This window comes from Pteropus alecto, unplaced genomic scaffold (genome assembly GCF_000325575.1).
Source record: "Pteropus alecto unplaced genomic scaffold, ASM32557v1 scaffold146, whole genome shotgun sequence".
NCBI lineage: Eukaryota > Metazoa > Chordata > Mammalia > Chiroptera > Pteropodidae > Pteropus > Pteropus alecto.
In genome coordinates this window covers 30654158-30670933 of record NW_006442107.1, presented here as the reverse complement: position 1 = coordinate 30670933, position 16776 = coordinate 30654158, and the positions used below count along the sequence as shown (strand labels likewise).

The 16776-nt window shown below is 34.8% G+C and overlaps 1 protein-coding gene across 4 annotated transcripts in view; it reads right to left on the bottom strand.

The window, feature by feature from the left end:
- Positions 1 to 16776, bottom strand: part of ARHGAP28 (Rho GTPase activating protein 28) — a 176355-nt gene that overhangs the window by 78114 nt on the left and 81465 nt on the right. For 3 of the 4 annotated variants that reach the window (XM_025038683.1, XM_025038684.1, XM_025038682.1), the window contains exons 2-4: positions 9043 to 9245; positions 5330 to 5404; positions 3689 to 3906 (exon numbers count right to left, since the gene is read on the bottom strand). In XM_025038683.1, coding sequence (XP_024894451.1) covers positions 3689 to 3906; positions 5330 to 5404; positions 9043 to 9245 — 496 coding nt within the window. The remainder of the gene's footprint in view (positions 1 to 3688; positions 3907 to 5329; positions 5405 to 9042; positions 9246 to 16776) is intronic. The other variant, XM_006920072.3, reaches the window with a different exon arrangement.

Sequence of the window (16776 nt, the reverse complement as noted above, 5' to 3'; positions counted from 1 at the left end):
TTAAAGGAAAATGATTTTAAGCATGGACTTCTATGTGCAAAAAAATTAAGAAAAGAACTAGTATAATCTATATATCTATCTTTCAAATTATTAAATTCATATTTCCACTAGGTAAGTATACTGGGTCAAATTCACAGGTCTAAGATAATGCAAAATTATCTCGTGAAACATATGATGTTTAAATCTTCATTAGAAAGTGAAATGGAAAGTTTTAGGTAATTATTCTATTAATGTTGGTAAATTATGCCAAAGAAAGAAATAAAGAGTAGGAGGGGATATGGGACGGAGACAGAGAGACAAAGAGAGAAAAAGGACAAAGAGAGAGACCAGGACAGATACATGGAGTAGAAGTCAAATTCAAATAGGAAACTCGAAAATTTAAGTATATCCCTAAAATGTTTCCGTGACTCTTTATTTGGAGAAACATGTTGAATTTTGGGGGGGAAAATATATGAAGATGATTATTAGGCTTTATATATTGTAAATATACAATATTTTAAAAAAATACTGCTTTTTACATTTTTGACAAAGAACAATCTGAATTTTAAGCAGCGTATACAATGCCAGGCTTTCACTGACTTTCATTTGCCAGGATAGCACAAGACCTGGTCTTTTTTTTTTTTTTTTTCATACCAGCAACCACTCTCCTTGCCTCATTCTCCATTCTCAGTTCACACCAGAACTGGGGCTTCAGCAGCAAGGCTGGAAGGAGAGAAGAGGAAGCTGAGCAGGAGGAAGAGACATCTCCTCCCTGGTTGCCCCCGCCACCACAAAGGCACTGTCCTGGGCCCTCTCTGCTTTTTCTAGAGTTAAATACCTAACAGTTTATTGCCCTTGTGTATTATAGAAAAGTAAGAGACTCTTCATTTCTTTTTTTTTTTTTATTTAATAGTTTATTGGATTTTGCATCAGTATGGGATATCACTTATTGTGTCCCAGAATCTCAGGATTCAGGGATGTGGTAATAAGGGGCAAAGGTGAATTTGGGGATCTGGCCTCCCAAAAGTACCTGCCGCTCTACCCTGCATCCAGCAATGGCTGCCAGGTGGATCAACCCTCCACTGGAGCCATCCTAATCCATGGCCAAAGCGAGAATACTGGCAGTGAATTGCAGACACTCTTCCTTGGTCACGCTTTTCCAGTAGCATTGACATAGCCATAGATATAGAAGCTCTCAATGGCAAAAGACTGCCTTAGCCCCCATGGGCACTGAGTACATATGCCCTCCTTCTTGGGGGTCCCAGCCCACAATGATGATTCTTGCCATCAAGTCTTCCTGGTATCAGTAACACATCTCCTTAAAGAGGATGGCTGCTATGTGTACCAGCAGAGGCTCATTCAGCTAATAGGTAACAGCATCAGCTACTACCTGGGTATCAGCTGCAGAGCCTGAGCTGCAGAAGATATGATCATTAATAGAGGTCGGCTTAGAAGACTCAATTGGTGATGTAGGACCTAGCAGTTGTTCTGGAGTCGGCCCCCATTACCACTCCCCTGTCAAATTGCGTGGCCATGATAGTGGTTCCTGTGGAGATTTCCTGGTTTTCCCAGTAGTGAGTAATGACTTCGGCCCCCAGGATGGTGCTGGCCCCACTTCTCTAGGAGTTACTAAAGTGGCTGCCACCTTTCTCCCTCTTCATTCATTCATACTTTTGGAGGGGGGGGATTTTTTTATTATTATTATTATTATGGTGACATTGGTAAATGAAATCCAGTAAGTTTCAAGTGTACAATTCAACTGTAAGGCATGTACATATTGCATTGTGTGTTCACCACCCATAGTTAGATTTCTTTCTGTCTCTTCTTTTTATACTTAAAGCCTAAATGAATACATGTCCACTTTATGTTTCCCTTCAGGCTCTAAGTGAAAGAAGAAAGAGGAGCATAAAAAGATCTCTCTCTCCCCATTTCTATGTTACTAGATGTCCAAAGTTTAGGAAACATAGAGGCTAATTATGCATTTTCCTGAGTAACTGAAGGATGTGGGAGAAGCCTATAGACTCTTTCTTATTTTGTAGTTTGCTAGGGAAGAGCAACAACCTTTGGTCTAAAGTACCTGGAAATAGAAGTGGGAAAGGAAGCATATAGGCCAAATTCTTAGGACTTTGTAAAGATGATCTGGGGGATACCTGAAAAATGACCCAGAGAATTTAAACCAGCAGGGTAAACCTTTCCCTTGATAAGCATCTTGGCCAGGAATCTGTGGCTGGAACACTTGCTTCAAGCTGTGGGTATCACCTTTATTCAATTACAGATGCACAAAATCTCACTGTCCAGAAAGATATAGGATTCGGAACTCATAATGCACTTACCTGAAGGTATATCATTATATACAGCAGAAGATTCTAGAACTGTGCTGTTCAATGCATTAGCTACAGCAACATGTAACTATTTAGATTTAAATTAATTAAGATTCAATAAAATTAAAAATTCAGCTCTTTATTCACACTAGCTACATGTGACTAGGGGCTACAATACTGGACAGCACAGAAATAGATAATTTCCATCTCTATAGCATGTTCTAAAGGAGTGCTATTCAAGGACATTATTAGCACAAATGCAAAGGTTAACTACATAAATGTGAGCTGTCTCGGTAACTACCCAATGTGATTAATATATATAAGAGAAGATATGACTTACAGATAGCCTAAAGTAACTCAAGTTGAAGACTGTCTTAAATCATGCTTGCTACCCAATATCTTTGAAGTTTTAATTTATGTAATTATTGATATTATAATTGAAGATATGAAAAATCCAAATCAGAGTGATTAACTCGCCCTAAGCAACTTTATTTGTAATTGTGGCAGAATATCAAGTTTCCTTTTTTCTACACTAATTACTACCAAAGTCCCAAGAATCCTATCTACATAGAATTTAATATAGGACCTTGCACATTACTATCTGTTGCATCAATGATGTAATTATGCAACGCAACATTGCAGTGATGCAGTGAATGAATGAATGAGTTGTAAGGCAGAGCTAGCTATAAAACAAACACAGAAATAAGAGAACATGACCAACAGCCTCAGAAGTAAAATTGTTGCTAAAACAAACACAGAAATAAAACAAACACAGAAATAAGAGAACATGACCAACAGCCTCAGAAGTAAAATTGTGGAACTGCTAAAGGTAGGCTGTAATTTCAATCAGCCATTCCCTATAAAACATGTGATTCTTCTCTTATGCTTTTTATGAATCATTCTCTCTCCTACTTAATTAATGTTCACTTTTTACTTTTTACCATTTTAATTAATTTGAATGTAACAGCAACCCTATCAACTTTCCCATCCCTGCCCCTATTTAAAATGAACCACCTGGACTTGCTTTTAATACTGGGGCCACTTTCCCAGGATTTCCTGTGCCTGTTCACAGACTTTCCATTTGGCCCTTAGATTTAAGTAAAGGCTCTGTATTCCATCCACAAAGACTTGCTCCAATGCCAAACAGTTATTCTACAACTTCAAAAGAAGTAAATAAATTTAGTGTCGAGGGAGAAAGCTGTATGGGAGATAAGGAATGATCACTTAAGTTTCAAATCTGTAAAACTTTGTACTGTGTTGTCTGCTTTACTTTCCTCTAAAATCTAAAGGGTGACTAGACTTTTCTGATACTTATTTTCCATGTTCACCTCCTCTGAACCTCCTGCCCACCATCAAACCAAAACTTTTAAGCCATGTTCATTACTTACAGAAGATTCGCTGACTCCAAATATTTCTCTGACATCCCTGACAGATTGCTTGTTCTTTTTTCTCATGGTTTGAGTATAAGTATTATATCTCTTTTTCACTGCAGCTGCTTGGGTTCGAGTCAATGTGGAGAGCAAGGCTTTGCCATCCTCCTCTTCATCACCTGAGATCAGGGCTGATAAACCAACGTCTTGCAACCATTCTGCTTCAAGTTCTCCTTCTATAAAATAATGTGACCAAGAGAAGGTTAGGACATTCTCTGTCTGATTGGATGGTGTGTATATCTGTAGGTCTGTGCATATCAGTGGATAAGAAATACCAGTAAACATATTAAGACTGTCTTTTTTTCCAAATTATGGAAAAGGACTATAAGAATAAATGAAAAGTCTGCATAGTAATTTTAAAGTAAGTCAAGTTTATAACAGATGGCAAAGAACCCAGTATAGAGTATGTGTTCAACAGAGATCTGTTCTCTCACGTTTCTCATTCTGAACATTAAGTAATCTTTTCTTTTTTAGAAGACAATTTAAAAATGTAAAATTCATCATAATGAGAATCAATTGCTACCATAAATTAGATGTACAAAAATAATAAGGAGTTCAAAATAATATCTTGTAACAGAAAATCCACTGCAAATACATTTCTAGGAACGAGGCTAAATAGGCATTCTTGAATGAGGTTTGTCTAAAGAACAGATTAGAATGATTTGTAAATAGCCTATCAAAATATCAGTCTAGGAGTCTTCGATTCTGCAGACATTATTGCATCATTGGTATATGAACAAAGCCTTCTACTATGCTTTACAGGTCCACTTTCTTAGCTAGAGAAATCTTTTATTTACTTTGTATTTTTGTTGTTCATTTGCTTTATAAATTGTCCTTTAACAGAAAATGCAAAGGTGAACCAAAGTTTAACAGCCCTAATCTAAAATAAACCTTTTAAATTAGTGAGTATGACTTGGAACCTTTCCTTTCCTTAAGCCTTAGATAAGATTTTCATTTTTGAAGACAGAATTTACAAATATAGCTTAATATTAGTTTTAAAAATTGGATTTTTTCCTCCTACAGCTCTGTAAGACAGAGTAAGAGTAAAGAGTAATTGATAAGGTTGCTGAGTTAACAACATATACTAAGATTAAGGATAATCTAAATTCTTGGACTCAAACTGTAGAATATGTAGAATATATATTTTCCACAGTAAAGAAATGTCTATATAGAAGAGATCAATGTTGCTCCTGTTTGCTGAATTATGGAAAATGGAATCCTGTGCTCATTACTCAAGTTGCCAAATGTGTAACTTGAACATAAAACATTCTTTGGAATATCCAGCTCCAGCTGCCTACTCAGTATCTACTTGGCTCTACCATATATCAAATTCAACATGTTCAAACTTGAATGCATATTTTTTCATTCCCAACTCTAGGCCTCTTTCGGTATTCTATATTTTAGTAAACGAAATCTACTTTCCACCTAATTTGGCAAGCAAGTAACCCAGGAGACATTACTGACATCTTCTCTTCTACATGTCAAATCCAATATATTATCGAGTCTCTTTGATATTACCTCCTTATTATTTCTCAAAAATTTCCACCCTTTTTTATCTCTTCTGCCATGACCCTGGTCCAAGTTACCATCATTTCTCACCTGAATTGCTGCAATAGCCTCTCAATAGTTCTTCCCATTCTTCATTCCTCTTCCAATCCATTTTCCATATTGTAACTAAATTAATCCATTCAAAATACAAATATAAACTCAATACCCTTTTCTTAAAAAAATGCCACAATTTTCCCTTGCTCATAGAATTAAGAATAAAACCCTTAACATGGCCTATAAATATGAAGCTGCTTACCTTTCTGATCACAGCTTGTACCATACTCTCTCATCTTCTCTTCCTGAGCAATACTAGCCTACTTCTGGTTCCTCAAAAGCGCCATAATCTATTTTTGTTACAAAGTTCCTTTGGACATGTCCATCCTTCTAGATGACCCCCTATACTGGCCATTCAACTCTTTAGATCTAAGTTTACTAATTCCTTCCTCAATAACGTAAGTCGTTTTTCCTGAATCCCTCAGACAAAGTCAGGTACTACCGCTATCTATCCAAATAATGCTGTGTTTCTTTTTCCTTAAAATAACTTTTACTCAAAAATTATGTTTGGTTATATTATTTCACTGATTTCTTTCTTTTCCACTAAATTACAAACTCCATGAAAGAATTCCAAAATCTTGCATAGTGTCTACACACAACAGGCACACATATATAAATTAATTAACTTTCAAGTGAAACAGAAAATTAAGGAATTTTTCTAATGAGTCAGAAAATAATGAATATAGAACAGCAAATTTTAAAAGTGCATAAAGCTCACATATGTACCATTCTGTACTAATATACCATGTTAGTAATTTTGTTGGGGAACCATATTTAAAAGGGAATAAAATCTTCTAGAGAAGGTAGAGTAGCTTGTGTAGAAAAACCAGTCCTATGCATAATAACTTTGAACTCTAAACTAAGTACATAAAAGTAACTACTTGAAGGAAATGGAAAGGAACCAAGTGCAGGCAGGAAGTGAAAAACAATTAAATTTTGATAAAAGAAAATGCGCTGGGTGAGATTTACATTTATGCAACTTTACAGTTGAGGTCATTTTTCAATTCCTACAGTACCGGGTGGCTAAAACTCAAACAGAAAGCCATAGACTTATTTGAGTAGTCAGAGGACAGAGCATGCAATTACCAGAATAGCTGGAAAATGAGGAACATACTCCTGTTAGGAGAAAGCCACATAGGAAAGCGCTTCAAAATCTGTACATAAACTCTGACCAAATCCATGACTAAACCTTGAACTAAAAAGGTGAGTGAATGGTAGACACCAAGCATACTACTGAAAAACAGCAACTAGAAGTCTAAAATAAATGACCAAGGTTACAGATGCTACATAGAGCAGGAACAACAGACTTGGGATTATGAGTCTAGTCAAGTTAACTACTAGAACTAAACTTAACTCCCTTCAGAGGTATATAATAGAATACAGAGTCTGCAACTTATCAATAATGTTACGATATAATTACATTAACAAAAATGTTATAATATCTGACATAATAAAAAACAAAACAAAAAAATGGCTTAATCTATCAAGAGAAAAGGTAGTCAATAGAAAGTGACTCTGAGATGACTCTGATGTTAGACAAGAACTTTAAAGCAGCTATTATACATATGCTCAAGGACTTACAGGAAAAGATACTCATGATGAGTGCACAAAGAATTTCAGCAAAGAAATGAAAAATGTAAAGAAAACGAAAAGAACTAAAATATAAATTATAGAACTGAAAATTAAAATATATTAAATAAAAAATTTGCTGAGAGGGCCTAATAGCATATTAGAAACTTTAAAAGAAAGGGCCGGTAACCTTGAAAAAATCAACGGAAAGTATCCAATGTGAAAGACAGAAAAATATTTTTGAACATTTAAAACAGAGCCCCACTGACCTTTGGGAAATGTTAAGTCCTGTAAGATATGTGCAGCTGAAGTTTCAGAGAAGAGAGAGGGTGGTGCAGAAAAGAATATTTGAAGAAATAATGTCCAAGTTTCCAAAATATGCTGAAAAATCAACTAGTTCAGCTAACACTGAGTAGGTAAATACGTAAAAAAAAAAAAAAAGACCTGCACTTAGACTTTTGAGAGTCAAACTGCTGAAAAGCAAAGGTAGAAAGAAAACTGAATATAGTCAGAGGAAGATAACACATTACATAGAGAGAAACAACAATATAAATACATTGATTCTTGATCAGGAACAGTGGAGGTCAAAAGACAGTAGGATAACATCTTTAAAATCCTGAAAGAAAGAAAGAAAATAGAAAGACCCTGTCAACCAATAATTATATACCCAGCAAAAATCTCCTTCAAGAATGAAGGTGGAATAAAGTCATTATCGGGTGAATAAAAATCAAGAGAATTTATCACCACAAACTCGCTCTGTAAGATATGCTGAAGGGAACTCTTTAGGTTAAAGGGAAAAACTATCGGATGAATACTGTATATGTAAAAACAAAGCAGTAGAAATGTCAGCTATGTGAATATTAATTTCTTTAAAAGAAGACGGCTACTTTTTTCTTCTCCCCAAAATTAGTACTAAAGCATAAAGCCATTAGTTGGAGCACAGCAAGGCAGACATCTATGCAGAGGTGTAGTCTAGGCTAGGATACTGGAACCCAAGTGAGATGAGAAGGGCAACCATGAGAGGTAGAGTGAAACTATGAATGTACAGGGGGTATTGATCAAATAAGTATATATATTTAAGATAATGGAAGCCAGTTTTCTTACTAAAAAAGGAGTTACAAATATTTTAAGGGAGAAAAGTATAATGAACTTAGTGGTATTAGATTGAAATTGAAGGTATAGCTGTGAATTCATATATTTCAATATCTCTGATTACAGATAGATATAAATGTGTATGTATGTAATACAAATACACATTATACATACACATTTAAGTACATACACATGTGTATCACTGCCTAATGAAAATATTCATATGCGTACACTTAATAAACTACCTTCAGTCTTTCTTGGATGTCTTATGTATTTACTTGTTCATAGGTAGGACGTGGAGGAGATAACTCATGCTTTTAATCCCAGGTGAGTAATTTTGCTCTTTTTGAAAACTAAAGACAATTATACGTTCATTATTTTTAAATTTATTTTGGTTCTCAACCTCTTTCTGTTTAGTTTTACTGAAAACTAGTATATTTTACATGGCTTTTAGTTTGCATGCATTATATAAAACAATACATTCCAAATACATTAATACCAGTAAATGCTTCATAGATTTTTTTCCTCCAAAATTATACTGGCATTTTTTTTTCCCTTTTTCTCTTCCTATCCCTCTCCCCATCCCTCTTTCAGTCATTCTCTCTCCATCTCTCTTTGAATTAAAGACTGATCTAAAAGCTCTCTCTCTCTCTCTCTCTCTCTCTGTCTCTCTCTCGCTCTCTCTCTCTCTCTGTAATTAATAGTCAAGTATACAGACATACAGATGTAAAAGCTATCAAAGTTAAAACACTCAGTTTGCTAGATGATAATAAATGAAATTAATAGCTAAGCACAGCATCCCTAAGTAGCATTATGTAAGGGATCAATTCTGATTTTGATGACAGCCCTCCTTCGGATTATGTCACCTTGGAGAGAAGCCATCCTGAGCCAGTCCAGTAGATACAAATCGGTGGAAACAGGTAGCTGATATGCCTAATTCTACTAACTCATTTGTTAAATTACTAATGGGATAATTTCTACCTGCTGACAGAATAAGAGAGAACATACAAAGACAGTCAGCACATAGGAAAACAAATCTAGCACCTTACCATCAACGGGCTTGACCTCGGCTGGCGTCTGCTCTTCCTGTCCCCCCATGCTGTTCTCTTTAATACTTTCTATTTCCCGCCAGAAATCCTCCATGGAGGCGCTGTCTATAGAGGCTTGTGAGTTGGAGCGGCTGCATGCAGGAGAATGTAAGGATTCACTGGAGAGCATCCTGTTAATTCTTCGGCAGTGAGGAATGGATTTTCTAAGGAAAAAATAATATCTGTGAAGGAGAATCAGTGTCTTTTATGTCATAAATCACGAAATTCAATTTAAGTTTAAAATCAATATAGAAATGGAGTTAGTGTGTTAGAGAGGCACTTGAGGGAATAATCTCCACTCAGTGGTGGCCCTTCTTTTTTATTCTCTATAATTCATAATGACTCTATGGCCATATAGAAATTACCACAAAAATACTTTTTATAATATTCACATACTCATAAAGTAGCAGTTATTTGTATTAGTCAAAACATATATAGTAAAAGTTTGCCACTGTAAAGTAAGATAAGGACAGAGATGGGTGTAAAAAGTCAGTTCATACACCTCATTAGGGTGGTCTCACACAGACACACAGACACACACACACACACACACACACACACACGCACACACACACACCTCAGAAAACAAGTGTTGAGGATGTGGAGAAACTGGAACCTCTGTGCACTGTTGGAGGGAATGTAAAATGGTATAGCTGCTGTGGTAAACAGTATGGAGGTTCTTTAAAAATTGAACATAGAATTGTATATGATCCAGAAATTCCACTTCTAGGTATATACCCAAAAGAACTGAGAGCAAGGTCTCGAAGAGACTTTTGTATGTTCATGTTCCTAATAGCATTATTCGCAAAAGCCACAAAGTAGAAACAACCCAAATACCTATCAACAAATGGATGGGTAAACAAAATGTGGTATATAGTACAAACAAAGAAATATTATTCAGCCTTAAAAAGGAAGAAATTCTGATACACGCTACAACATGGGTGAAACGTGAAGACATTATGCTAAGTGAAATAGGCCAGGTACAATAAAACAAATACTATGTGGTTCCACTTATATGAGGTACCTAAAATAATCAAATTAATGGAAACAGAAAATAGAATGGTGATTGCTCAGGGCAAAGGAGAGAAGGAAACGGCAATAGTTATTTAATGGATACAGAGTTTTAGTTTTGCAAGATGAAATTGGTTCTGGAGGGGGATGGTGGAGTCGTTTACACAACAATGTGAATGAATGTACCTAATCTATATGCTTAAAAATGGTTAAGATGGTAAATTTTATCTTATGTATATTTTGCAAGAATTTTTTTTGAATTGAAAAACAATTTTTTTAAGTTGGCTTTTGAGATGAGATAGTGAGAAGAAATAATTTATAATATTCAACGAAAAACTAGATCACCACCAATGCTAGGGTCCAACCACAGAGAAGGGCAGTGTAGGCCCCAGTTCGACTTGCCAATAGGACCACCATCAATCTAGGAGACAAATGGCTGAGCATGGAGCAGTTTCATGGGTCACAGTCCTCGTGGAGCTGCTGCAAGGACTAAATGAATTACCACATGTGAAGCATCTGGAACATGAAAACGTTCAACAAATGTTAGTTTAAAGATCAAGAGACACAGTAGAGGAGATATGCCAAAATGCTGGAATTCTGATAGATTTTGATGACGTCAAAATAAAAATATTTTTATGTAAAGTAATGGATATATTAACTAACTTTATTGTGGCAAACATTTCACAATATCTATGTGTATCAAATCATCATGTTGTACGCCTTACATTTATACAATGTTTTATGTCAATTATATCTCAACAAAGCTAGAAAAAAATTTTAGTATTTGATTTCCATGGTTTTATTAACAAATGCTACATTTCTTAGGAGCAGGATGTTTGATTAACTGGAACATTTCAGTCCTTGATCATGAAAAGTATCTGAGTTATTTTATGCAGTAAAATCTTCTGTTATTGTCCTTATACGAACCAAAAGGCTGAGACTACCTCTTGACCAATATGTGGTCTCAGCCGGTTTCGCCTGCCCCAACCAAAACAAAACAAAACAAAAAAATAAAAAAACCTCCCAGATGAAAAGAGGTAACCAGAGCAATGGCATAGAAGCGTCCAACCATGGGCATTATGATTCACTTAAGACAATTAAATGTTGATATGCAGAGCAGTAGACTGCTATCAAATTTAGCCATGTCCTATAGCGTAAGTAAAGCACACTGATATTCATCAAAGTACAAAAACAATGGGAAATAAGAAAAAAAATCCATTTGCTCACATAGTCTATACCTCTATGAATCCTAGATTTCTAAATAACCTTTAGTATAAATTTCTAGAAATTTTTATCATTGATCTTTTCATAGTACCAGACTGAAAGTCGTTCTAGTTTTAAATATTAGTTGGAGCAAGTTAACCAATTTATTTTTAAAAGTCAAAGCACTTCAGAAAAAAAAAAGAAATATTCACTTTCATTTTTATATGTTGTACTGTGTGATAAAGATAATTTCAGGCAGCTTTGTTTGATAATTGGGTGATAAGAGTTTTTCACTGAATTCTTTGTAGTTTGACAAGACACATTCTAGTAAGTGAAATGCAGATGAAATTGACAGTTATCAAAGACAACCATTGCTTCTCTTATTATTTTAGGTTTTTAAAGCCTTTTCCCTTTTGTCATAAGACCAATACTGAAAACCTAATAAATTCATAGAGTATTAATATATAAATACCTTTCTCAAAAAACTGTAATTACCACTACTCACACAGCCTACTGTCCTCCCTATAACTATATTCAGAAAAAGTTTATAGATGCCCTAAACTTTCTCTAGTTCTAAATTTTTTAGGTTTATTTAAAAAAATAAATATGCTTGACTTGAAAAAAATGTAGTCTTAACAGTAGACATGGACCATGTTTTTAAAAATTATAATACAGTGTATTAACAAGTGTAAAAGTTTAAATACACGATTGTATAAAGCAGAAATTGAAGGTATTCCCTTCCCATCTGCATCACATCGACACTGCCCTATAAGCTGCTCTGTCTTCCACTCTCAAAAACATGTCATAGACATCTTTTCCATGTCAATACGAAGATATCATCTCTATGGCTACATGGAGTAGCATAATTTATCTTAGAAATTAAGCAAAATGCAGATATAGCCAAACACTGAAAATGTTTGAAAGTGATAAATTTGGAAAATAATAAGTAAATCTTAGAAGATGAGGAGCAGATATATTAGGGTTATAACGATAATTTTACTTACAGTCCACAGTTTCTTACTCATACAAAAGGTACACTGATGAATCTCTGAGAAAAGATCATTATAAAACTGCTGGGGACAAGGGGATCAGATATGAAAGATAGATTATGAGCATATGAGTGACACAGTGGTTTCATCTGAGACAATCCACCTAAACCTTTATTTGCAATGATCAACTCTTCTTTTTTTGGCAAGTCAGTCAGCACTTTGGGGACAAACACATTTTGAAGAATTCTCATTTTTTTAGTTAGGAATTCAAATATTTTCCCCATTATTCTAGGGTGGAGTAGGGACTATGACCTTCCATTCTTGAAGCATTACATAATCATGATCCTCAGACTCATCGAACACTTTGATGAGCCTTGATTTGTAGCTGCATACCTCACCATATTGGGGTTAAAAGAGCTTAGGCTTCACCAGCTGTTTGTATATTTTTATTTGAAAACAATAACAGGAAAACACTACATAAAAAACAATGCAATTGTATTACATAGCAACTTTTGTTGGGAAATCACAATTAGGTTTAAAATTAGATTTTAAGTGCACAGTAATTACCATAAATTCATAGTGGCATTTTTAAAAAAGTTTTTATTATTTTATCTTCCCTCCATTATTTTAAAAGATAACTTGTATTATATTTTAATAATTACTACAGACCTATAACTTATTACTCTCTACCTTAAATTAGTATTTTACAACTTCATACAATGTAATACCTTACAAGATAATTCTCCCTCTACCTTTTATATTACTATTGCCATAATGTTTACATTCCTCAAGTTATTATTGTTGTTGCTTTCAAAAAGTTAATTTTTTAAAAAAATTAAAGACTTTGATATTTATTCTTTCTGATGCTCTTTATTCCTTCCTGCATGTTCGTATATTCATAACAAATCATTTCCCTCCAGCTTTAAGAACTTCCTATAGCACTCCTTTCTTTCCTTACCATTTCTTGTACTGAGGATCTGTCGGCAACAAATTCCCTCAGATTTGTTTCTGAATGTCAATAATATATTTTTAATAAATATGTTCACTGGTCATAGAAATTTAGGCTGATAGTTTTGTTGTTGTTTTTAAAATCCTTTTAAAGATGTCATTCCATTGCCTCTGGACTCTTGATTCTGATGAGACGAGAAGTCAATTATAATTCTTACTGGTGTTCCTCTAAATATAATGTCTTTTTTTCTCTAGCTGCTTTAAATACATTTTCTCTTTATCCTTTGGTTTTAGCAGTTTAATTATGATATGCCTAGACTTTAGTTTGTATTTATTCTTCTTGAGGTTTATTGAGTTTCTAGAATCTTTTATCAATTTTGGTATATTCTTATCCATTTTCTCTTGAAATATTTCTTCCATCCCATTCTCTCTATTCTCTTTCTCTGAAACTCCAGTAACCTGGCTGTTAAGCCATTTTATACTATCCCAAATGTCCCTCACAATCTGCTTTAACTTTTTCCCCATTCTTTTTCTGTGTTTCGGTTTAGAGATTTTCTACTGCCCTATTTTTGTTTCACTTTTACTTTCTTCTTTGTGTCTAGTCTGCTAATAAGTTCATCCAGTGAATGCTTCAATTCTGATATTGTTTTTCATATCGAAAATGCCAATTATTTCTTTTTAGAGATTCTACTTACATGTTGACATTATTCATCTTTTTATCCACTTTTCCTCTGATTTCTTTAACATATTTATTCATCATTGTTATTTGAAAGTTTTTGTCTCTTAATGCCAACATCTGTGCCTTCAACGTGTCTGCTATTAATGTTTAAAAAGTCAATTGTTCATGAATCACATTTTCTTTCTCCTTTACAAATCGCATAATTTTTTGTTGTATGGAGACATTGTTTTTAAAAGAACTCTAGAAAGCTGGAGCAAATAATTTCCCCCAGAGAGACAAGGCTTTTCCTTTGTCTGGTACTTGAAGTGAGGAAGATATCAATTCAATCCAATCAAGAATTGAGCTAGGTCTAGGTTGGGCTGCAATTTTAATAAATTTTAGGTCACCTCCAGTTTCAAATGCTTCACGGGGGAAGATCTGTCCTTCGTGTATTATAAAGGTCCCTCCCTCTGGTAGGGTTTTGGGATAAACACCATGGACTACAGAAATCTCTCTCTGCTTTAGATCTCAGCCCTAAGCCTCCTATATTGCTGGACTCTCAGCAAAGATCCCAAAGGAGAGAACTGCCAGGTGTGGAGAAATAGCTCTGCATTTGGTGCTTCTACAAATTCTAGTCTGTTGAGTCAGTGCAGGTAGTCGTTAACAGCTCCACTGGTGCCTCCTCGCCCCTGCAGAGTCCCTCTGCCTATGAAGGTGAGACCTTCTGACCAGCGGTGCAGACTCAGGAGACACCTTCCCATGAAGGGAAATGACCACTGGCTCTGCTCACCCTGGAATTTAACTCCTTTAGACTTCTTTGTGTCCCCAGCTCTCTAGTAAAGTTTTTTTTTTTTTTTTAAACACATGATTTTAACATGTATCCCTTTTTCTCTAGTTGTTACAGTGGGAAAGATAGTCTGCTACGACCTAGTTTATGTCTTATGAGGAAGTGGAACTCCCACAGAACACTGTAAATATGTCAATTTTTTAAACATTCTATTTGCTTAAACACCACTTGCTCTAACCACAAGTTCAACTGGTCTGAGTATTTTCCAAACAATATTTTTAAAAGACATACCTCTTGATAAGAAATACTCTATGCACCTTTATTATCTCTTATTTCATAGAGAATTTTACATATAAAAAGTTACTATCACACACATTACCTCACTTGATACTTACATTAACTTCATGAAGTAGATAAAGCACGTATTATATATCTCATTATACAACAATGGAAACAGTTATCCAGACTAAAGTGGGTACACATCCCATTGCAATTGTAATAAAATGAAAAGTCTTTTCTAGGACTTCATGGCCCAGCATGTTCTGTCCTGTAACAAATGTAGTCTCATCTTATATCATTTTCCCTGGCATTAGAGCTAGGCATAGTAATCTTTTTTCAATTTCCTAAGAGCCAAGCTCTATCTTCTCTTAAGAAATTTTCTTTTATGTTCTTGTTTGTTTTTCTGTCTGGAACAGTCTCCTGCTTTTTCTATTGCAAGACACCTCTCATCATTCAGCTCCCAACCTTAATGTCACCTCCTTGGGGAATCTTTTCCTGGCCATCCTAACATAGCATTCCTCCAGTTATCCACGATCTCAGCTTTCTGCATTTCCTTCTTTTCATTTAGCAACAATATACTATTTATTTATTCACTCACTTCGATTTTTTTGCAACTATTTTTTTCCCACTTGAATAAAGAGGAACCATGTCTGTCTTACTTACACAGTATCTGGCAAATGATAGGAACTCAGAAATATTTGCTGAATGAATGCTAGTGACATAGGAGCCAGGATACAAATTCAAACCTTTTCGGTCCTGTTCGAATGCCATCCCTGCAGTAATCTTTCTTAATTTTAAAAGTCCCCTCAGGTATTTGTATATCCACTTACAGCTATATATATTTTTATACCAGAGAAGGAATATAATATACTGATTTAGAGGAAAAACTCTAAAGCCAGCTAGCCCAGTTTTAAATGTGGGCTCTGCCACTTCTTAGATCTATGACCTTGAGCATGCTATTAAACCTCTGTGCCTCCATTTCTAAATCTATAAAATAGAAGCATTAACCACATACATTTAATGGGGTTATTATAAGAATTAAGTGAATTAATATATGTAACATGCATGGCACATAGTAAATCCAAGTGTTAAGTGATTACTATAATTTAATTTGTTAGCACGCTCATAGCTAGATTTAGGGTCAGGCTATAATGAGTGCTAGAGTACCACAGGGCATTAAAATATCACTAGAAATGTAATGTGATTAATAAAACTGGATCTATCAGAACTCCTCTCAGACCCAACCCCATTCTGAAGGTTTGTTTCCCCAATTCCCTTGGTTCAAAAGTGGCCATCTAATTTATGTCAAAGTCACATAAGAAAAATTTCCCTCCATGGTTTCAGTGAAATCTTTCTTTTTTTCTCATATAGGTGCTATTCCCTTCTCTGCTTCCTTCTGTCTTACTGAAATGTGGACAAAATGACTGGTGCTTCAACAGTCATCTTGCAACCATAAAAAAAAAAAGCCAGGAAAATTGTAGTTATCAGCCTTGAGTCTCAGAAATAATATCAAATGCTGCCTATTGCTGAACTTCCAGAAGTGTGAGCAAAATTAACTCCTATTTTTAAAAACTACTCTAATATTTAGTTATTGTTACTTGCAGCCAAAATCATTCCTGATATAATTGGAAGGAATATTTTAATAGGTCATTTGGTGTGGATGAGATAAGATACCCATTCTATGCCAAGTAAGAATAAACAGTCAATAATCTCTCTTAAAGAAGGTGGGGTCTAACGTAATGATTTTCAGTTTTAAAGACTGCCAAATTATTAGCCTAACCCCATGTCTTGGTCCGGTCTTGATCACTATTATGAAATTA